This window comes from Rhodnius prolixus, unplaced genomic scaffold (genome assembly GCF_049639745.1).
Source record: "Rhodnius prolixus isolate KJV_2025 unplaced genomic scaffold, Rpr scaffold_14, whole genome shotgun sequence".
In the NCBI taxonomy this organism is placed as follows: Eukaryota; Metazoa; Arthropoda; class Insecta; order Hemiptera; family Reduviidae; genus Rhodnius; species Rhodnius prolixus.
This window is the reverse complement of record NW_027411594.1, coordinates 3480782-3505247: the sequence shown is the minus strand read 5'-3', so window position 1 is coordinate 3505247 and position 24466 is coordinate 3480782. Positions and strand designations below refer to the sequence as shown.

General features: G+C 31.1%; 2 protein-coding genes across 6 annotated transcripts in view; both read right to left on the bottom strand.

The window, feature by feature from the left end:
- Positions 1–24466, bottom strand: part of LOC141451675 (transformation/transcription domain-associated protein-like) — a 52393-nt gene that overhangs the window by 963 nt on the left and 26964 nt on the right. For 3 of the 5 annotated variants that reach the window (XM_074123174.1, XM_074123178.1, XM_074123175.1), the window contains 20 exons: positions 17091–17342; positions 15473–15752; positions 14860–15071; positions 13679–13843; positions 13247–13369; positions 13127–13166; positions 12225–12352; positions 11290–11464; positions 10979–11204; positions 10788–10881; positions 9985–10200; positions 9667–9855; positions 9428–9571; positions 9194–9335; positions 8344–8540; positions 8111–8254; positions 2212–7841; positions 1441–1580; positions 796–910; positions 33–136 (listed from right to left, as the gene is read on the bottom strand). In XM_074123174.1, coding sequence (XP_073979275.1) covers positions 7764–7841; positions 8111–8254; positions 8344–8540; positions 9194–9335; positions 9428–9571; positions 9667–9855; positions 9985–10200; positions 10788–10881; positions 10979–11204; positions 11290–11464; positions 12225–12352; positions 13127–13166; positions 13247–13369; positions 13679–13843; positions 14860–15071; positions 15473–15752; positions 17091–17342 — 2805 coding nt within the window. In that variant the 3' untranslated portion in view covers positions 33–136; positions 796–910; positions 1441–1580; positions 2212–7763. Of the gene's footprint in view, positions 1–32; positions 137–201; positions 326–795; positions 911–1440; positions 1581–2211; positions 7842–8110; positions 8255–8343; positions 8541–9193; positions 9336–9427; positions 9572–9666; positions 9856–9984; positions 10201–10787; positions 10882–10978; positions 11205–11289; positions 11465–12224; positions 12353–13126; positions 13167–13246; positions 13370–13678; positions 13844–14859; positions 15072–15472; positions 15753–17090; positions 17343–24466 lie in introns of all 5 variants that reach the window. The other 2 variants (XM_074123176.1, XM_074123177.1) reach the window with 2 other exon arrangements.
- Positions 18403–24161, bottom strand: LOC141451677 (beta-1,4-N-acetylgalactosaminyltransferase bre-4-like). Its single transcript, XM_074123179.1, has one exon. It carries the CDS (start codon positions 23763–23765, stop codon positions 22755–22757), a length of 1011 nt encoding a protein of 336 aa, XP_073979280.1. The 5' UTR covers positions 23766–24161; the 3' UTR covers positions 18403–22754.

The window sequence follows — 24466 nt, the reverse complement described above, 5'->3', positions numbered from 1 at the left end:
CAAGGTAATGTACAAATAAAAGTAAAGCTTACCTGAAAAATAGCCCAATAAGATAGTTTGGTTTGATTTCCCTGGAATGATGAAATGGATTGCGAAACACCTCAACTTTTGTGGCTGTTGGATTTAAAGAATGGTCCTAAAGAAAGACAATAATAATAACAATAATAAAAATTACATTTAAATTCATTAAATTATTTATACCTATTCAATCGTAAGTTAATAACAATATTCAATATTGTAAAATTGTAGGAACAATGCCTCAACGAATAAACGAATTAAACTTGAACAAGGATTGAAATAATTTCCCCTTGAAAAGTAAGTCTTTCTGAAACAATTAAACCATTTCTCATTCAATAACTCATTAAACATGGGTTATAATAGCAGAAGACAACAAGCCCTATCTGCCTATTTGAGATATTTGACTTAATTATTGTAAACAGTTCAGTTTTGAAGAAGTAAAAAGACCAATCACATTATTAAAACTGTCCGGTAGGGCAGTTGTATAATTAAAATTCTGAATGTGTAATCTGTGCAGCACTAATCTTTATGACTTAATAATTCACTTCAGTAAACCAATTTGATCACTAAAAAGCCCTAAGATGATAGAGGATCATTAAAAGTGTGAGCACATCCACTTTTTTTCATGTACCTTCTGAATAGTTTGAATTTAGGCAAATCATTACGCTTACTAGGTATCTAATCTATTACTGTATACTTTATTATTTATCTTTAGACAATACGAAATAATATCTTAACTGAGAAACAACAAGCTGTAAGCTGTAAACATGTACTTACTGTTGCTGTTGGAGTTAAAATGTGTTACACTGGTCAAAATGTCAATAATGTCATCAACCCAGTCATTTGTTTGAATTGAACTAGTTCAGAATTACCATTAGAATGTCAAAGAATGCTGAGAACAAAATTAAAAATTATATAAACTATTATTTATACAATTGTTTACATTGTAATTTACAAATATTTAGAAAAAAATCAATTTTCAATAAGTTAGAATTTAAAACTACTGGTGCGAACCTTGCAAAATCCAAGGTCCATAATTCTAGGACGTTATTAAACTTTACATTATTAGTTTAAATTTCATGGAGATTACTCTCCCCTTTAAATGAAAGAAATATGAATATTTACGTGGAAGTTCATAATTCCCAAATACATAATCGTAATTAGCAATTCACTTTTACAGTAATAAAGACGGCCAAACACTATTAACATGTTAGGAACTAAATCTACTTACTTATAACCGTTGGAACATTTTTATGAAACAAAATAATGAAGACTAAAATCAACTTTATAAAATTACACGAATACACTTAAAATGAATCTACTATCAACTGTTTGGTAACATGTCAATTTCATAAACACTTCTAAACACATAATAAAACTCGTAATTAAAAATAAAAGAATTCACAAAAAAATGTTGCTTACCTGCAAGAAGTCCTTAACGCAGTAATGTTGCAAAAACAATTTCCTAGGAAGTTATCGCTTAATGCAAATAGATAATACAATCAGTTTTCTAGGGTATGCAAAGTTCTCACTGACTTAGTTACAGCAGCATCAACTTAAAACTACCAATCATACATAAAAAAAACCATCAAATTATGAGGTAAAGGGAATTTTGAACTTTTTAAAATACTGACGATATAAAATGTTTATCAACGTGGGTGAAGAACATTTAATAAATAAACAAAATATTACTGTTGCTACATGATGTAGAATATTTGGACATAACCACATAGATAACCTTTTTACCCCACTGCCTTACCGGACATTCTATTTCGTTAGGTTATTTAATGTTTATTTTAATAGTGCCAAAGTACATGTTCATGCTACCTAGCGGTAACCTCTGAAACTAGTTCCTTTGTAATAACACCTTTCTAGTTCAAGCTATTGCCGCTAGATAGCATTGGCATGACCTATAAGGACTTCAATTTCTGATTTTTTCTTTGATTTAAATAGAGCAAATACCAAAATAACATATTTATAAATTCCACTTTCTTCACAAGCTATTTATAATAACAGAATATTATAATAAATAATACAACCAACCAATCTTATGTACCATTATAATAAATATGGGACAATAATATTGGTACAAGCGAGGAAAATTCTTAATAAATATCCATAAGATGTATTGATATTTCACGATTTACAAGTAACGTAACTAAAATTTCCAAAAGTAAATCAATAAAAACTAACGTTTTTTATAAGAAGTTGAAGATGTGAAGTAAAAGGCTGTCAACAAATCTAACGTTGTTCCTCAGCCTTGCTAATCCATTGTATCCATCAATCAACAGTAAGACTCCAATCTTCCGCAGTTACTTTATGCTAATATGAAAGAAAATACATTGAAGGTGATAATAGATTGGCTCAAAGGTGACTTCGTACTTAAATGCACTGCTGTCAAACTTTTATCAAATGACAACATCACTTACTGCTTACTAAAAACTATTCTCAGCTCGATACCAAAAATTTAAGTTTTACTATTAATTTTGTCTTACCATTACCACAGGAAGACTTCGCAATCTTTTCTAGAACAAAGCGTCTCAACCTATCTTTTAGATTATTCAATATAGCGTTTTAAATGTATTTAGTTTATAAATGTGTCCAATATTCAATCAAAACCAGCTGTAATTAAAGTAAGCAAAGAAGAATTCCCAAACTAAATTTTGTTTTTTTTCAGCTCTTAAAGCATTGCTCTTATTGAAGACTAGAATAACTGCAAACGAATTACTGAAACAAAACAGCATTTACAACGAAATAATAAAGATGCACCAGATTGCTCAGAAATAAATTTAGTTTAGTGGATGCACCGACGTCTTGGATGTTTAGTATACACCAACGAATTCTGGTGGGAACATTTCTGTCGTCACAAATTACGTATTTATTAAATTTTCTTTAAATATACTATTTTTACTAAAATGTAATATGAAGTAATTCTTCAATATTATTATACATGTTAAGTATTATAAATTGAAACCATAAAATCAGGAAAACTGGATTTCGCTAGATAAAACATTTCAATACAAGCTCTGGATCGTAACGATTTAATGAAAGTACGTAATTAAATAAACAAATTTGAACTTTCTATGAATTTTCATCGCACACCACACTTGCTGATTCGTAAAAACATTTATCAACAAAAAACAAATGTCTCTTGAAAACTTCATATCAGACCTATCTACGAATCCATCGAATACTTCAAATATATCGAAATTATCATTTTGTATAAATATCAAAGTTTCAATATTGTTAACTTTTTTTCAAGTCATAAAATGTATAATATATACATATTGTCTTCTTATTTTTCTTATATTGGCAATATTATAAACAACAATAACAAAAATATTAAGAAATGATAATTGTAATTCAATTAATGTAATACGTACATTTACTTACAGTTACAATGTAATTAGATAAGGTTCAATCTTATTAAATCTATTTCTTTTGATGTAAAGATCCAACAGTTATACTGCTAATATAAAAGTCAATTTCATCGCCTAGCTCGTTGTAGATGCGAGTAAAGCTTAACGAAATTATCTTCCACGTCTTGCAGTTTTCTTCAGTTCACTTGAATATAGAACTAACTCTTTTCGTACTTCTCTTCATTATTACGTTCTTTGTACACGTTCAAGTTGGTTGTCTGACTTTTCAGAAGCTGTGTCGTACGTAATGATTCATCTATCATCTGAGGTAATTCCTATTTTTAATACTAGTTTTCGCAGGTTGATCGGACATTTTCTCTCAATTCTTTTAATTTAATTGAACAAATATGTATGTTACTTAGTTTGATTAAATTACTTTGTTATGAACTTTATTAGTCCAAATTTGATTTTAGTAAACAAAATTACGCAGAAATTCATTAAAACCAGAGTGTACGTTTATAGGTAGACTTCATATTAAATTGAATGTTCCTCCTATGTTATTCTGTGTCCTACTGCGCATGTACTATTCTTACAATTTTTTTTTTCTTTTTATAGGTCTTCGTACAGGCTTAAGTTTTTCGGACTTTGATCTATCACAGAGGTAAAAATACCGCATTAATACAGACTTCGACTTCTCTTATGTTCTTTCGCCGCACTACTGACAGAGTACACTCTTCACTGAACTAAAGGGCGCCATGTCTACCTGTGGAAAGGTTTCATACGTGGTTACAAGATGTCACATGTGACGCCATGGCCTGTGTGATATTCAACGAGCTTTTTTGAAAAATAGTAAAATAAAATTAATGAAACCTAATATACTTTTGTTACATAGTATTGTAACTTAATACAATGTATTTTACATAAGGTAGAGGAGAGAAGCTGTGATCGTTTATATTTATTAATGCTAATAAAAGTACTGAACTCTTGCAAGATTTGTGCAGGCATTGCTGAAAAGTATGAGACCTATTTCTTGGGTTAGTAGCTTCTGATTTCTATTCATCGTTCATGTTCATATTCATTCAGACTTGAACACACACAATCCGAGTGCAACAGAACAAATTACCAACAAATACATCTTTTAAGACAGCTAACTTACCTTTTGTATTCCGTATTCTTTAGGATTTGTACGATGTGGCCATTTCATTAAATGTCATACTCAAGGTGGACTAGAAACTGGTCTTAGGTTAAAAACCTTGTTGGGAAAAAAATCCTTTGATCATATCATCAAGGTTTACAGAACCCTACCACAAGGACCAACTTACGAGGTGAAACTGTGGTCCAGCTTTTGGCGAAAAACACATGTCATCCTCTTGAGTCATGTCGAAATGAAGGCCCTATTCAAAGGAGGTCTAATCAACTCCAGAAGTACTTAGTTAAGATTTAGATAGTCAAAAACCTTTCTTTATCATCATGAAGAAATGATCGCAGAATACCTTCGTTTGATGCGTTACTGGCAAAGATGTTAATAACTTAAGCCTGAACGATATCCAAAGCTGGGTGAGCTGAGGACGATCGAATTGCAGCAACCTTCAATGGTCATTACGGAAACAAGAGAGGAAAATTTTAATATTACTTGTAATATAATTACATAAAAATAAAGAACTTTGTAGACATTTTGTATACAAATTATTTAAAAGATTATCATTTTTTGAATAACTTTTATTGTAGAATATGCAGGTAAAAAAAAAGGAAAAACTTCAGAATTTCAAACAAAGAAAACAAGAGGAATTATATTCAACACAATGTGTAAAAGTATGATGAATGTTTGAATTATAACGTTAAATAAAAATATTGAAACGATGTACTTAACTTAGTTGTTGCACGAAGACAAATTGAAAAAAAAGTTTTGTTTAGATAAACCTAAATGAAATTACAATCAAAATTATGCGGATTCTACGCTAAATTATACATTATTATTATTATTGAGCCCATGATAATATTTTTTGGAGATTTTAATACATAAAGAGTTTTAATCGTAGAACCTCAGAAGATACTAAACAGTCTTTTAAGTTTATTTCAAAAGGAAAACATTTTCAATTATTTTGAGAGAGAGAGAGAGAGAGAGAGAGAGAGAAACAAAATATTTCAAATCTATAAAATACCCTCTTTTTCCTTTAATTATGCTATGAAAATTCAAATATAAAAATCACAATTGTACTTTAAAAAAAAAAGAAATATTTACAATTTATAATGTATTTACAAGTACACATAGGCACACACAAAATTACATTTCCAAAAATTTTGTTTTAAATTATCTTCTCTTATCAGGTACTTGAATGAATCTTAGAAATTAATTTTTTAATTTCGTTTTTGCAGAAATATTTGTTATCAACTAATAAATACTACACTAAAGGATCCTATTATATTTATATTTAAGGCGCCTAAACATTTAAGGTTACTTTTAACATTTGAGGCGCCCGGAGCTTATTTCAGCGCACTGTAGGCCTCCAGACCGTGTTCTCTCGATGACATATCCATCATCGGATAGTAAGCTGGAAGAAGCTCCTAGAAAAAGAAAATCTAAAGGCCAGCAGCAAGATTCGAACCCCGATCTATGCGTTGGAATCCAGTATTCGCTAACCACTCAGGAAATCACTTCCTTTACTTCAATTATTAATCCAATTTCTATTCTCTTTGCCATAACTAAAATTATGTTAATAACGTACCTGCCGCAAGAATAACCTAGCTTTTGATTTCCAGTGAATCTGAATGGCCCTTGTCTCTGAATAACCCTTCATTATTAACTAACAAATTAGTTGCTTTGATTTCTTAAAATCTAGAAATTGATTTTGGATATTTTCATCCATCTTCAAAAAGACTGATTTATTAGATTTTGAGTAGGGGAAGTAGTCTGTATGGAAGGGGAAAATTTCAAAAGTAGAAGTGCCGAAGATGGGTTCATATTAGGAAAGACTGGTCGGTAATGAAAATGCCACTTTAATATACGGAAAGATGGTAAAGTCAAAGAATTAGTATTTAGATAGCTGGACGAGGTGGAGATAAGACTAAGATTAGCAAAAAGCCGAAATTCAAGACGATTAGGAAATAAACTAATCCAAGAAGATCAAAAACCTATTTAAAATATATAGTTATCACAATTCTTTTGGGCCATAAAATGCCTAAATGTTATTTTGTTCGGAAAACTAGAAGTACTTGAACAGTTTGGAAAAGAGTTGCGAGCATCTAACCAATTATTTATTTTTCTGAATAACTTTTATCATTTTTCCAGATTCCTCGTAATAATTTAAAAATTAATAATGTGTTTGATATTTTTCTTTATGCACAAATTATACCAAACATTATTACTGTTAAATTTTTAATTCGTTTCAGCTTCTTTAAAAACAGAATGCTCTAATCATTTATGAAATGATTCCGCATTTAAAATTAATAAACAGAGAAAAATGTATTATTACACTTTACATCAATTATATTATAAACAATTCCTTTATACTGAATTAACTTCCTGCTTCATTTTATTTCATTTCTAAAGGACTGAAGATTCAGACCTTTTTTTTTTTTTTTGAGAAATTTCACTTCTACGTATAAAATATAGGTTGGAAAATTTACACGAGAACATTTTAATTCAACTTTTTTTTAGAAATTCAACATATTTAAACTCACCCATATTAGGAATTAAGAGGTGGACTTCATCAAGCTGTTAAGCGGCTCATGTAGGATGGGATGACAGACAAGGTATAACTGTTCGGAAACGTCTCTGGTCAGTATCGAGCTATCCCACGGGTAAGAAGACTTCCAGAATCATGACACGAACTCTGACACACGTTAAAATTTCCCATTCCTGTAGAAGGTATTGGACTCGTTGAACACATTGCTCTGGAGGCTAGGAAATGGAAATAATATTCTCTAAATAAACCTGATAAATTAATCTTTTGAAGGCAGATGAATTCTGAGAGTGGTTAGAAGTGAAAAAAAAACGAGAAGCATGGGAATTATCAATAGGTCTGAGGAACCTCCCAGTTTGTACATTGTTTATAAAAGAAACAAAAAACAAGTAAACTAAAATTAAAAACTAAATTAAAATTGTACATAGTAGATCTATATGTACAAACAAAAAGTTACAGAATATAATATTTTCTTCATTTTTTTAACACTAACCCTTAGTTTTATTGTACTGCACTCTAAAACTTAACATCAGAGACTTAGAATACTACCTCTTTCAGAAGCTCTTACATTTTTTTTTCGAATAAGTAATATTTCTTTAAGTCTACTTTTCTTAAACTAATAATAATAATAATAATAATAATAATAAACAAAATTACAACAAAAAATCTGCAAATGAAATATTCCGGAAGAAAAGCAATTCTTCTACAGCCAAGGATGCCATGCTGGATCCATTCTGCACAGGTTATCCGGGCTTTTGGCTGCAACTACTAATGTGCTCACCTATATTATTAAAAATGAAAAGAAAAAAAATGAATAAATAAACATTAAACTTGAGAAAACTGGTAATTTTAAACTGAGCTCTACGGCCACTCATATTTGGCAAGTGTGAAAAAAAAAAAATACAACGAATCAAAGATGCGTACTGCACTCAAAACCAAAGAAATTGTATATATGTATAAAGCGAGTAAGAAGAAGTATTGTACTCAGTACTTATAATTTAAAAAAAGAATCTTAATGTGTGGCTTTTAAATTTAACTAAAGCTTCTTGCCTTGCTTTCCGTTCCGTCGAAATTAGTAAGACTGTAAAGCCTCTGGGTGATGGAATTTACTGCATGCGTTACCATGGTGATTATTAGTTCGCCGGCGACATCAGCTGGAGGTGAGGTCAAATTATCGTGATCTTCTTCTTGTTTCTGCATAAATAAAATGTACAATTAAATTTTACAAAAACTTACGATTTATAAATAAATAACAAAGGGGGGGGAATCGTATAACTACTTACTTTTTTATGGGCAAAAATCATTTCATCTCTAAGTATAGCACGTAATATGGTTGTAACTTTGAAATTTGGATATACAAAACATCGAGCTGTGGCTATCATACTGGTGGTAAGTGGTCCACTGATACCAGTCTCCGTCAACAGTTCTTGGATGTTTGGCGTCAGTCTAAAAGGTACTGGTCGATTGGCATCTAGTTCTCCTATTTTAAATAACGGTAAGGAAATATATGGGTTAGTTAAAATAATTAAGTACAATATTGTTAATAGTTTTTGGTGACAGAATCATTGATCCAAAAAGAATAAAAATCATAGTCAATTTCAATCATAATTTTTGTATTATTTTTTGCCAAGCTTTCAGTCAGGAGTACTTAAAAAGAAAGGACAGAAGACCATTCAATCTTATATAAAAAAAAAATTATTAAGCCCTGAAAATGAAATAGTCCGAGGTCGAAAGCTAGGCAAAAAAGAATAAAATAAATATAAATGAAATTGGCAATAATTTTTATTCCTTTAAAAATAATAAAAGTATGTTTCAAACCTGTTTGATTTTATCCTGCGTGGAAAGCTGGTTTTCTTTATTTAATACAGCAGTTTTAATTTTTTCGATTTTACTATTTTCAAAATCATTTTTACTTTTATGGATTTCAAACGTGGGCAGTCTTTTGATTTTTAATATCAACGGAGACTTCATAAAATCATTTTTTAAACTTAGCAAGTTATTTAGTAACATGAAATGTTTTTCCAGCAAAATTCATTTCAGGATTATACAATATACCAAGTTTAAAGAAAATAGATTTGAAAAAAAAAATTAAAGGAAACTCGTCCTCTAAACAACTAAAAATAAAAAGATTACCTTTAGAATCCTCTACATCGAATTTAAAATAAGAAATGTTCAACAGCCCAGAGTCTTGATGAATGTAAAGCATATCTGGATTTAGCCGGGTCAGATGCAGTACATATTCACAAAAACAGGCTAAGGATAATTGTAAGGTCACCTGTGAAGTTGAAGAATTCAATAAACAAAAATTTGAATTTAAGGTAAATCTTAAGAAAAATATTTACAAAAATACAAAAAATAATTACGCACCATTTTTCTAAAAGTCCAGAAATCAGTTGGCGAAGTATAGGTCTTCAGGGCCCAATCTCTCAACAAATTCCTATCGATCATTGTGGACTGGACATCTTTCAATATTTCCTTCAATATCTGATGACTAGCTTGCATACCTCTTGCCTGTATTGAGTTCAATATGGAACAAGACCATAATCGTCAGATATAAAGTTTGGAAAACTAAAAAATTATATATAATATATATTTTTTTTTTGTACCTGTATACTTGCTAGCTTTTCATAATATTTAGTGACTGGAGCATCATGTTCTATATTGTGACTGGAACAAGCTGACTTGTAAATGTCCAACAATGAAATCGATGCAGGATTATCTTCAACCAGCCTCATCTGAGGTGAAACTGCTACAACTCTTGGTACAGTCATGTGTAAAAATCTTCTAGAGGTTTCCTAATAATCATGGATAAAACATAAACGTGTAGAACAATATTTTTAAAAGAAACAAATACAACAAATCAAAATAACTGAATAAACGTAAAATAAAAATAATAATAATAATAATAAGAATAATAATAATACCTTTTGCTTCCCGAGATAATGATTCAACATTCTTAACAACTGTAAAACTCTTTCTTCTCGGCGAGCGTCACCTAACCCTGAATCATTTACCACCAGATATGGGTAGATTTTACCATTGTGTCCCCTAATGAAGAGTCTCCGTGCGGCTGTATTGTGTTTCTGTACAATTTCCACTCTTGGCATAAATCTGGAGATCCTTACGTAGTAATGGGAATGCTGTTTATTATAAAAAGCAAAATATATTGTAATGAAATTTCAATTAATATTAAAAAAGAAAAGAAAAGTGAAATAGTTAAGTAGGTATAAAAAATATTCTTAAGTAAGCTCGATTTGATTAATTACGATCAATAGTCGAGAAAGGTAATAATCCGGTCGTGCTAACAGAGGATTTATCCTTCAGTTAGGATCTAGTTAAATCTTAATCTAACACCTTGTGTCTGAGAGGTTGACAAAAGCAAAGGTCAACATCCTCAGAAGATTTGAGAGCGTTGAGAATTTAGACTCTCAGAGTGTGGATATTCCTGACTGCCGTTCCCCTCTCTCAAGATTTTTTGTTTTTGCAAATTCAAAGAGAGAAAGTAAAATATTGGACTTATAATAAAACAGTCGGCAATTTTCTTTTGATTTGGAAAAACAGGAATGATCCACCTATCTACTATTGGAGATAGTTATTTCCTCATTTCAACCAGTAAACATTAACAATATATTTTTCGTATAAAAAAATGTCCAATAAATTTATTTTTTCTTCTTACAGAACTTTTTAGATTTAGAAAAGGAATAACTGACCAAAACAATCCACTTACTTTAGGTAATAAAAATTCTCCAGGAATCTCAATTTCAGCTATTTGAAGATTGAAGTTACTAATAAATCTGCATTTCTCTTCAATTAAGAACGATCTAAAAAATGATTACATAAAAGCAAATCAATATTGATACACTTAATTTAACAACTTAATAAATTATAATTAATAATTATCATAAAGAGCGTACTTACTTAGGTAAAAGTTTAGTTTTCGCCTCTAAAATCTTGATCCATTTCTTTAATTTATGGATTAGATTTTGTAATTTCATCGCACCAGGTACTGAAAAATCAAAATCAGCACTGAACTGTACTTTCATCTTCTGGAAAACCGGATCTTGTTTAGTGACTTCAGCTCTTCTCGCTATACTTTCCGAAGCTGAACTACTAACTGACGAATTCTCTGAGCTAGCAATATTTTCTGTAAAAAATAATAACAGAAATAATTAAAAATTCAGCTTCTTTTAATGAAGAATATTTTGGAATACTTATTCTTTTTGACTTACCAATTCCAATACCAAAAGTAGACACTAACTTTTTCACAAAATGTAACATATGTGGTGTTATAGTGGCATCAGTGACTGCGCCACGATTTTCAAACGCAATGAAGTAGCATTTTGCCAATCCTTGCCTCAGCTGACGTAATACCTCCTCATAGCAACTTTCTCTACACCAAACCAACTAAAGAAGGGAAAAAACTTAATTATTTATTTAACAGAAAGAGTGAATAGAGTATAAAACGGGGATAGAATGGGCTGTGAACAAAAGATTGCGTCCGACTTAAGGGCATGCTTCTTAATTCATGTTTCGATATGGTTTAAAAGGTTCAGCCATCACCAGAGTCTACTTTGGGAAGCTAATGTTGACTTTCAAATTGCAATGACACTCTTATTTATTAGAGATTATAATTTTAAAAAACAAATGACTGGTCTTCCTTTTACTTAAATTCTACTGGTTTCTTATTATCTGCTGAATTAGAATTGTTTGTACGTACGTTATTTTTCTAATTATTATGCAGCTGGTAAAACCGTACAACAATACACCGAAATAACTCTAGACTAGAGGGAATTATCTAATCTATTCTATCTATTACCCCAGAAATTTAATAATTATTCATTATAAAGAATGTGTTAGGGTGAAGCCGCCCCTTTTTGATCAAATAATGATCTATAAAAGGAATATAACCTCGCAGTTCACTAGATTACTCACTATTATAAACTCAAAATTTAGAAAGAACTGAATTATTAAAAAAAATTATATCATTATCATATTAAGTTATCATAGTCAATACAGTTAATTGCAGAATTAACTGCTCCTGTAAATAGATAGATGTAAATCCAGAAACCAGTCAAAACAAAACAAAAACAAAAAAAATCTCAGGACATAAGCACAAAAAACATTTTTTAGATTATTTATTAATAAATATTTAAAAAACACTGACCTGATCAACAATTCCTTCCAAAGAGACTAGCACTGTAGGATGGGTATCTCGTTGCATGTGCATAATCTTACAACATCGCCACATGGAAGGAGTGGCTCGGATAGGACCTGCTCCATCACTACCGCCTCCTAAATTAGACAAGATTATGTTTTACAATAAATATGTCCGTCTACTACTTAGATTACTACTATTTAATAGTACATTATAATTATTATTATTAGACTTCATTTTACGGCAATTAACGCAAGTAAATTTTCTGGAAATTTAAAATTTATACGAAAGAAGATTATTGAATTCACTATTATAATAGAATAGAATAGTAATTGATTATTCTGGGACAATTGTCCCCTAAGAATAAACACAGGTACAACTTTAATAGTTTGGCCTGTGATTGAAAGGAAATAAATAGATAAATAAGTATTTACAAAAAGTGAAAATAAAAATAACAGCAGAAATTAAGGAAATAAATTAAAACAATTAAAATTTCGGAGGAAGCTGAATAGAAAGGAGATAACAGAATAGACGGGATTTAAAGATAGATAGGGTAGGAGCATGGCGGACAGATTATGGCAAGGAGTTCCAGAGAGAGGTAGCACGTATTAGGAAGGACTTGTTAAAAGATGAGGTACGGTGAGAGGGAATATAGAGATCGGATGAGCGAGATCTGATATTAGTGTGGAGAGTGTAATTTGCTTCTGTTGAAGGCATCGTTGACGTAATAGCTTGTCACTAAAATTAACATTGCAAAAGTAAAGTTTAAACTAAAGTTACAAGGAACTGTAGAGAGGAGTTTGTAAGAGAGGATTCATCAAAGTTATAGATGAATTTTTCGGAACACTACTGGTTTAATATATACTAGTATAATACATGTACTTAATGTTTACGGTCTAAATTGTACATACCTTGCTGTTGATCAGCAGGTTTTGCTGAAGTACTGGCGGTCTAAATAACAAAAATAAATAGATAAATAAATAATAATAATTATTATTTCAAGAGAATATTTAATGAATACAAAGGTTTACCTGCTTTCCAGCAATAGCCGCAGCCAATTCTGCACTTTTATACCTTTCACGCTGTTCAATTTTCAACGTTAAATATAAAGTCCGCAAAGGTAAATAAACTGCTTGAGGAAACATTCGACCGACCTAAAATTACAAATATTTTTTTATATATCATTAGGATGTTTAGGAACAAGCTCTATGTAAGACTTTTTTTATAAACTTTTTCACATAAGCCCGTCTTACACACGCTTAGAAGATCGCAAGCCTTTCGGCTGGTAACTATCAATGACGGTTCCCATCAGAGCTGCGATCTTAAGCATGTAGTCACTACTTTACCTACAGAGGTTAAACCAAAACTTTTTTGGTTTGAAACTATATCTCAAATATGTGAAATATAAATTTAACAACAATAATCGCTATATATAATAATTTGTTCAAATTAAAAATGTTTACCTGACTCAACAAGTTCAACATAAATTTCCCTTCATTGCGCATTAGGCAAGTGAGCAATTGCGGTATCCAAGGTAACCATTGTATAGGCGGCACCCCGACCACATATTTATCCACAGCCTCGGTCAGAGAAAATTTCTCATCATCATAGGTTAACAGCCAAAGAACCTAAAAATGGGTTTCCAAAGATTTCATCAATGATCACTTAAGAGACAACTAATTAAAAAAAAACATTGCTGTGAATACGCACTTGACTTCCATTTATTGAAATGTTCTAAGTTTTAAATTTTAAACATTTCCTTTACATTCGTAATTTTTGAAAATAACTACTTTTTATTAATATTATATAGTTTCTAAACTGACATTACACTGAAATACCAATTTACAGAGAACAGTACCCTCCCATCCTCTCAAATCACCTTAAAAAATTTGCCTTGAGAAATAATTCAAATAAAAATACTGCCTGGCGACAAAACTAAGGCCTGTGCGACTGAATACTACATTTGCACAAAGTTTTAAGACAAAAGAAATGTCAAAACATTTCTATTACATTGTAAGATAACTTCAAAAATGTGAAAAAACCGTTGCAATGAAGTGCCGTTTCCGATTGAGTTTTTTAAACTTGGAAATTTAGCAAATCACCAATCTTCTTCAATAGTATGTGAGGTATGTGGCTAAGACTCTATACATAACGCCATAATTGCATTTTAGAGAAAAGCGTTCTTAACCCCTTACCTTAATCAAACTATCCTGGACAACAGGTTCAATTCAAAGTTGTAGAGATCTACGAACATACAAGGAGTAAACCAAGTGAAAACAAAATCATTGAAGCCGTTATCGCAAAAATTCTCGATAAAGTGGGAGAGAAAACTATGAAAAGTGGTACTTCTTGCTGAGGGATTTTCCTCGCTAAGTAAGCTTCAGATCTCATGGAGGTACTCAAGCGCAATATAATGTTTAGACTTCCAGTGATTCTTCTTTTTTTAGTTTGAATGTTCACTCACAGAGACCCTTACTACCAATTTGGGCTCAGTAGACCTACACTTATATGTTTCTATGAAAAATGGAATAAATATTCATTCCAATACTTTTTCTGAGAAACAGGTTGGACATGCGAACCTCACACCTTCATTCTTGTATTACTAGATAGATGATGTTAGGAGATAGAAGTGTACACTACTCACCTTCGCTAAATATTTTCTTGATTTAGATTCATTCTGATGACGGCAAGCGTGCAAGAAACAAGTGATTGCCGCCACACCCAGCGGTATATCCGGAACGCTACATTTTGTGAACTGCGATTCTAAAAAGTCACCCCAAAGTGCCCATGCTTTAACCAGAGTGTCATGCAATTGTACTGCAGCTGAAAATACTTTATTCGCATCATCGTAACGACCTAGAAAATTAAAAGAGAAAATAATAAAAATATAGCAAATGATCAAATGACGGTTAATTAAGGAGATTTTTATAGGCCCAAAACAAAAGGAGGGTAATTATGATGAAAAAAAGTAGTTTTGTCACCAATTTTCAGAATCTAATGTCGAAAGGCTCCAATGGTTCCTAAAACGTAGAAACCCAAAGAAGAAATTGCTCTCCAAAATAACTTTGGGGCTATTGCCGATAAAAACCTGAACCTTAACGCAAGTAAGGTGGTTTCCCCATATAGGGTGCACCAAGATCGATAAAGGACAGAAGGTGGTCGTAAACATCATTCGCTCGAAAATATATAAAATAGGTCCATTCAGATTTTTCTCGTAAATAAGATGGTGAAGAAATTTAACACCTCAAAACACTTACCTATCTGCGCTAAAAGCATTCCCTTCAATGCGCAAAACTCTGAAATCATTTCTTTATTAAAATATTTCAGATTAGTTGATTCGACCACTTCTAAACCTTCCTGTAGTTCTTTGCTTCCGGTCAGGGTGGCCATTTGTAAATAACATTTCACTTGTTGCCTGATCTTCTGGAAACAGTCCACAATGGGCACACTTGGTATTGTATAAATTCTAGATAATGAATCTAAACAGACACCAGTTAGATTGTGCTTCCTTCCAATCTTGCCGAAATGAATAATTGCCTAAAAAAAAAAAAAAAAATTAATAGTAACACTGTTACTTTTTTTATAATCCAATTTACGAAATAAAATTATCTTGAATCTATAAGTGTAGTTGTCTTTAAATATTCAATTAATCTACCTCAATAAGTAATGAAAAAGTACTATTAATGGACTTGATGTCACAAATCTCCTAGAATCCATTTATAATTAATTTTTTTTAAAGAAAAAGTTTGAAACTAAAATGGCCTAACACCCGTAGGTCCAGGTTGAATTAATTCAATGCCAAATCTAATTCTGCAATTTAGAGAGAATAATTTTTCCTTCACAAGGTCCCCGTTGCTTTTAAAAGGTTTTTCTGTAAATATTCTTTTAAAAAATTACATGTTCGAGTTGTGTACACCATACGAAAAGAAAATCATTGATGGTATTTTCGAACAAAATTGCTACCAAATGAAAAATCTTTACAATAAATAACACTTCCTGCCGACTAATTCTCTTAAAATTTAGAATTTATCTACACACATCATTCTTATTATATACACACATTATATAAGTGACGAAGTACCTTGCTCACATTATTTTTGTATTGAATTTACTAGGAAACCAATTCAGATAAAAGTTGTGAGCCTATAAAGTTATACATATCGATGCATAGATATGCAATTAGTATACCTAGTTTACGGAAACCACTGAATTAGTTTTCCAAGAAAACACCAACAGAAAAATTGTTGCAGTAAATGAAGTGGTGCTTAAAAGTCAAATTATGTAAATATGTAATATAAGGCTTCGATGATTTTTCGTTTTCTAGTTACTCTGACTGCTTACACCACACGATCTTAAAAATGAAATGGTCAACAAATCTTGAGAATATTTAGAAATAAAATGCGCAAGTACAATACTCATTGTGAGCACAGAAATTATAGCAATTCACGTTTATTTGTCGATAATTTCGATTATGTTTTCTACATTACCTTTTGTTATTTCGGACAACGTTCATATCATATTTTCGGCAGCTTGTTATTTACAAATTTTTTAAAGCTTCAGCGTGACAAACGAAAAGAATGGTTAAATACACTTCCAAACTACCTAACATTAAAATGATGTTTGCAATGATCGAAGGGAATGTATTTGACCGTGTTAAGGGCGGCCTATTAGGTAGCCACTTCATAAAGTGGTCTTACGGCAGATTCACCTTTAATAGGAAGTGTGTGACTAAAATATTTTCAGTTTTTTGGGTAAATTCACACAGCTAAATTTCGAAACGAAGCAATGATCAAGGCAAAACTGGACACTACACACTGGACGAGACGATTCACCCATCAGTTTTAGGAAATCTTAAAATTCTAGACGATAATTTACCTGAGCCGAAGCATGCACACCAAACATACTAGGATTGGTGCCCTGATCGTGTTGGCTGTCATAATGTGATGTTATAAACTGATAATGATGTTGGCGCCAAGTGAATACATCGCTCCAATGGCTCAGATCGTCCGCAATTATTGGCAAACGATTGCGCCAAGTTTTCACAATTGCTTTCATATCGTGCAATGAATTAGCTTTTTCATGTAATAAACCTTGATGTATTTGGCAAGCTTCTTGAAGTTCCATTATCTGTAACAATAGAAAGAAGCAAATTATACTTAAAATTCCAAATTATATAATTAAAATAAAATCTTTTCAGGTTTTTAAATTCTTATTTACTTTTAAATTAGTTTAAAGGAATGTGTACAAAATTCTTACCAAAAATTTGCTCTGAGAAGTGTCAACTCCATTTGAATGGCTGCTAATTATTAAATTTAAAATGATATTTATTTCTATTAGATCTATTAAGACCATTCTTTCAGCAAAAACCTGACCGTCATACCATTAATCCAATCAACTTTTGATTTGAGGTGCTCATAAAGAATAAGCCTGGTGAAAAGATGTGAGAGAAGGAGATGATCCCATTTAAAGAAATCTGCTGAGATCACTCGGGTATTAACAAGCATATTTATTTGTGCCTTATCAGGATCTATATCTGGGATGTTTGTCTTCAGTGCCAAGAAAAGAATGGACCCTAAACCCCTGTGCCTAGCAGATAATGCGATCATTTAGGGCTATCAAACCTCAGACAAAATAAAGCAACAATTTACCACCTTTTGGGTCGCATTGGGAATGGCTAATGTGCCATTTACATTTCCTAGCAATCTGATAAATATTAATCAAAACTCTGAACACACCAATTTATAAAATACCAATTTCTGAGCTATTCTTAAGCTTATTGATATAGATTGTTTTCCTTCCTTTAAAATCCACATTATTATATGAACAATTGAAAATAGTTATTGATCAAATTTCTTTAAATACTACTTTTTAATCAATTAAATCGAGCATTATTTCTAGAATGTTAAGTAAAATTTTCTAAATTTATTTTAATACCTTTTAGATATTTGGGGGGACTTAATTTTGGACCTATTAGAGACTATAATTCAATTTTTTTAAATATAACCTACCTAACCAAATGAGAATCTACCCATTTTTATTCTTATGAACAAGAGTGTCCAGAAATGTTAAGCGCTCAGAGTATAAAATTGAACTCACAGCCGAGTACATACCTCTTGACATTGGGTGAAAAAGTATCAAGCGATAATATTACACCAAAATATAAATAATGAGACGATAAAACAAAAAATTAAAGACCAATTTCAAAATATTTTTTTATTATGAAAATATATCCAATTGAAATAAATACTGAAACAATTGACAAAAACAAAGCTACAAAAAAATAAAATAAAACAATAAAAATACAGAAATGTACGCCATATTAAGGGAAATAAATCAAAATTATCTAAAATATCGTGTGAATACTTCACAATATTGAGTACTATATTAAATTTAAGTCTTAATTTGTTTTTGAGATTTCACACAGAAATAATGAAAAATTGAATTAAAAAAAATAATAAAATGGCACGCTAGAGGGAATCCTTTCATTGACGCTCTTTCATGAACTCCCTATAATTTCTACTGTACTTGGGGCAAAACAAGTTTTTTTTAAAAAAAATGGACCCTTTCAATTAAAAGTAGTTAAAGGTTTTCTTTCCTTAAAGAGGTACTTCAACACAATCTATGTCTGAGTCGTATCTTCGAACGAAGTTTCCATACCTGTGACTGGTTTTTTTCTTTAAGTATTAACATCTCTGAGGGTAGATAAAAAGAACAATTTCGCTTGTAAATTTCTTATGCAATTATTATGAAAACATTGGCTATTGATTGCTTGAGCAAAGAGTTGTTTCATACTTTACCTGACAGTTCTCGTCAATTATACCTTAAGGACAATACTGAAAGTTAACCCCCTTATCTGGGTGCACTGAGAGATCAGTGACAAAGGCAACTAAGAATGGAAGAGAAAGGATAAATTGCGAGCTATTCCAACTGAAGTTAGTTGGAAAGAGTGCTAGTGACAGGGAAATTGTTGCCATGATTTTGGCACACTTGTTAAATAGCTGAAGTTTCGTATTCCTTAATGGTAGTACTACTACAATATCTACAAGCTGCCCACAAAATCTCCTAGTTAAAAAGCAGGATCAAAATGACTGAAATTGCAGAACATAAAGGCTTATCATCTTATCTTCAGTATCAGGGCAGGTTATCACGGCCAGCTGACATGTGAGGTTCCATGATCTTTATAAACTAACAGGCCACAATCCTAAATAAAATAAAAAAAGTAATAATGATGACTAATTATAAATAATGATACACCAAGGTGCCGTTATATTGAACGTTTACTGACAAGAGGGAGTCAAATTTTTCTGTGGTGGTCCCTTTCCAATTGGGATTAAATGTAATGTACCGATGAAAGTTGTCGTGGACGGAGGCGACTTGCATTTATTAACTCATAATAACCATTAAATAAAATCCAAGACCTAGACCGAGAATAAAACCCAGTACTACAATATCTCTTAGCGCTGCAGGCCTCGCCTATATCCGCTTGGTTAAAGAACGACAAGATTTATTATTATTACATAATAAGTACATAATTCGGCACATCATAATAAGCAGAGCTGATTCTTGGGTTGGGCTCCTGATGCGTTTGTATCTGTACAAAGAAATAAGGTACGATATTTGAACTTGCTTTTTAGGACTGTAGGTGAATGAGGGCACTTAAAACAGACTTCAAGAGATTATAACATAGTAAATACCGGTATGAGAACTACAGCTTGATGTCAGGAAATCAGCAGAAAACTCTTGCTCCTGTAAGAGTAAAATGGAAATCGGTACTGATGCCTACCAATCTCAATAGAATTCTTAAAGGCTTAGATAAGTAAACTTAGTTATCATTTTCCGACTAAAGCCCTGAACAGCAAGATAAACCATTGTCTTACACTACCACCGATTGCCCGGTTCGAGTAAAAAAGAACGAGCAAAGGGTGATTGCATCGTTATTCAAGATGCAGAAAGGGCATAATTTCGACTCTACAGATGAGATATGAAAATGGGCTGTGAGATAACGAATGAATCGCCTTGATGATAAAATTCACAGTATAAGTACCCAAGTTAATGGACTTTCCTAAAACTTGTCAAAAATCTTTGAACTTTTTTTTTTCTCGTACACAAAGTGGGACAGTTCTACATTCAGTTCGAGGAAACGAGACAATAAAAGAAGTGTAACAAAGCGATTATCGCGAACATGTAAAAATGGATCAGGCCATCCTAATCAGAGGGAAAATTTAACTAAAATTCAGTGGACAAGATTCTGTGAAGGAAAAAAAACAACTTCGTCTTTACAGATTTTTTGAGGACAAAGCACACAATGTTCGCAAAGAACATTTTGTACGTACTCGGGAAATATCAAAATCTAGTATATCCGGTGTGAAAACTCAAAATTTTTCGTCTCAGAAGCGGTAAGAGAAGTAGCAATAATATTACTTTTTAAGAAGTAATTTCACGCATTAAATACACTTTTCATCACATATTTTCAAATTATAGCCTATTACTTTTGTTCATTAAGTACAATATCTTTAAAAAAAAAGCTGAAAAAGGCTTTTCCTGTAAAAAAAAGCTTACAATATATAATTGTTCTTAATGAATATAATATCTTAATATCTGTTCGGAAGAAATATATACTAATAAGCTGGACAGTTACAACCAAATTATAGACAGGAACAAAATATAATATTCCCCTGCACAATATTTAAAAATAATCATAATAATAAAAATTATTCTAAATTAAAATATAAGTGAGTTTCAAATAATTTAAGATATTCATAGCGGGTAACTAATAATTGTTTTTAATAATTTATAAAACTTAATTTTATCACAGATTTCCGAAGTTATTAGTATATTTTTGAAGATAAGGAATTCAATTATTAAAATAATATTCACAATTTTATCTATAAAAATAGAAGAAGAAAGAAAGTTAAAATTCTTTAGAAGATTGTGCGTTAATTGGTTGATAACGTGACTTCTTTTTCTTCAAAAGAGAGGGGCACCACTGAATGTTTTACGTCTATATGGAAGATTTTTTTTTAGCCCGACTGGAAAACTTTTAAATAATCTAACATTCGTAACAATCATTTCTGCGTTTTGGTAGACACAAATTTTATATACCTTTAAATCGGAAAAGTAGGAATGATTTCACTTATCCTATAAAGCTCATGGATGTCTACGTGGCAGTTCTCTTCACAGTTTCTCTTCTTTGGGAATCGCTTGAATCCTCACTTTCAAATTTAATAAATGGATTACTACGGGTTGGTTATTTTCCGAAAAAATAGACTTTATGGAAAATAATACGTGTCTACAACCCACTCCAATCATCCAACACTTTATGCGAGATGAATTCATATTAATATTGAATTAATTCACAGAGAGATGGTTCATTGAGTTTTTATGGAGAATTCGATTTCACCTAGCTTTTACAGTAGTCAAATTCTTCATAGAAATCTGACCAATAACATCGAGAAACAGGCTGATATAAATGAGCGAGAGAGTTAAAGAAATTCTTTACAAGAAAGCAAGTACTTTTTTGTTAAAAAAAATATATAATTCACTTATTTTAAAGCCGACATAACAAATAAGCAGCAGGGAAATTATAACTAAAATTCATAATCCTTAAACAAATTTGATTGTCGAAAATTGGTTTTTGTTTGAAACTAAAAATAATTGAGATTTAAATATAGGACTAGGGCCGTTTTTTTTAAGTGCATGTTACATTTTTATCAAAAGAAATGACTGAATAAAAAATTACTAAACGGACAACCTTGCATGGATTGGCTTAGCCAACGTAGAACGGAATTTGTCAGGCTCATGCCTTATTACGAACTCAAAAGTGACAAGATGAAGCCATTATTATTATGGCAAAAAATTTAATATAATATTTACACAATAGATTACACATAGCATGTAATAACATACTATAACATAATAACATGCAATGAAGCAAAAAAATAGATAATTACATTCTGTAATCTATCTACAACTGAAGATTAATAATTTAGGACACGACATTGGCATGCAAATAGATGAAAATTTACAGTACACTATCGGTAAAAATAAAATTCACAGCCAAAAAATAAGTACTAAAAAAATGATAACTAAATAATAATATCAAAAAAATAGTATCCTAAATTATTACCTTTATTCTTTAAAATTCAAATTTTTGTTAATGTAACATTGTCATTTCAAAAGTAAAGGTTACTTTTATAAACTTAAGGGCAAATGAAAACTAGACCTAATTCGACCAATATTGTTATTCAACCAATATTCACAAGGTTTTTTTCACAATTAAATGTTTCACAAAAAAGAATAGTATTTTTTTTAAAGCCTACTTTCTAAATAAAGACTCAAAATGGAGGACAATGGACGTACAGTGAAATAATCAAGAATAAATTGAAACAAACAATGGTGGGCATAGTCTTAACAGACAGTACAAACAAGTTACATTTTCTTGATCACGAAAATTGATAGTAACTTTAAGTACTTAAAAAAACTTGTTATTAAAATAATTTAATAAACAATACATGAAGAAAGACTTCTGTTATCACATAGTTATAAATGTACAAGAATTCTTGTATAGAGAGGAAGCATTTCTGACTTCAGTACAGTATATGTTAATGAATTTAAGCCATCAGTGTTGTAACGATCTTTACCAGTCCATAAGAAGTAATATCTATCCGCGCTTGGTTTTTGAGGGTCATGGGATAACATAACGTACTGCGAAACATCAGGTGCGAATCTGCAAATTCGTCCACCATCTTTGGTTACTCGATTATAGAAATCATCATCTTCTCCACCCCATCCAAAAAATGTATTAGAAAATCCATTAAATTGTATGAACTGTTCCTTCAATATTGCGACGGCTCCTCCAAGTATTGAATCGTAGGGTACTTTATAGTCGAATTTATCTACATTCGCCGACATATGACGAGGTAAATCAGTGCAACCATATACATTATTCAGATTCTGTGGTATTAGATCAACATCATGAAATATATAACAATGAAAATTGTCCAATTTTTCACTTTCCTTGAAACCAACATTAAACAGTTTAGCTCGATTGAATGCTCGTCCTTCGTCTTGTTCAACAATCACTATACGATAATCTAACATTTGATGTTGTAAAAATGGATGCATATATACTAAAAAATCTCTCAAATTTGAAACTCTATCTCTATATGGAATTATAATGGCTACTTTATGCATTGAAACACAAGATTTTGGTTTCCAAACACCGCCTGGCTTTACATCATATTTTTGATTGATTGACTCCAGCTCTGCGTCTGTTACTCCTTCAGTCGGTACCTTAAGTAGGCCGGATATATCGCGATACATAATGTCACAATATTTTACATTAGAAGTATTTACATTTTTAAGAAAATTAGGCACAGATACCAAATGATTTGGTATATCATCTAATGAAATCACTACTGTCCTTGGTTTGGCAAATAATAATATATAAAGAAATGCATTTGTAATCAAAACCAAAGGAACTAACCCCATTAACACTTTCACATTGCAATAGTATTTTAAAAATCTTAGCCAACTTACGTTATAAGCCATTTTAAACACTAAATGCAAACGCACTAAAAGCACATTACACTATCGTAGTAAACACTTTAATCATTTTACAGGGAAACAACTTCTACATGGAAAAACTAAGAATAAAAATCTGCGGCCCGAATTCTTTCAAAGTTTCGAATATTTTTTAATTAATTTTCCATTTCACTTTCGAATATAACGAACATACCCGCATTAACGAAAATTCAAAATAGTTGCAGGACATAACTAATTACCCTAACCTGTTTAACCAATGCTGCAACCAACAGTGTTACCAACCGCTTTATTGTTCACTTCACATATTTAGAGAAGCTCTAACCAAATTATTTTTAATTACTTGTTCCTTTTTAAAGTTATTTCTATTTAAAAAAAAAAATACTTATAAATAAATCTCTAAATTAATAAATATTTAAAAGTTTTGATTGCAAAAATTCTTTAGGGGGCCAAAGAGGCATTCCTAACAGAAACCATAAATTGAAGAAATAATAACATTACTGGAATAATCTGAATTTCACATAACCACAATGTATTTCTTCTAAAAACTACTCAATTTTTTCAGCAAGTAACTGCTTATTACTATTCCACGAACTAACTTCTTTACGTCAATGACTTACGTCAGATAATTGCAACATGCGACCTTATAGCACTGGCGGTGAAAAGGGCATGATTGGGGAGGAGGAATCACTTCCACAGAAATGATTTGA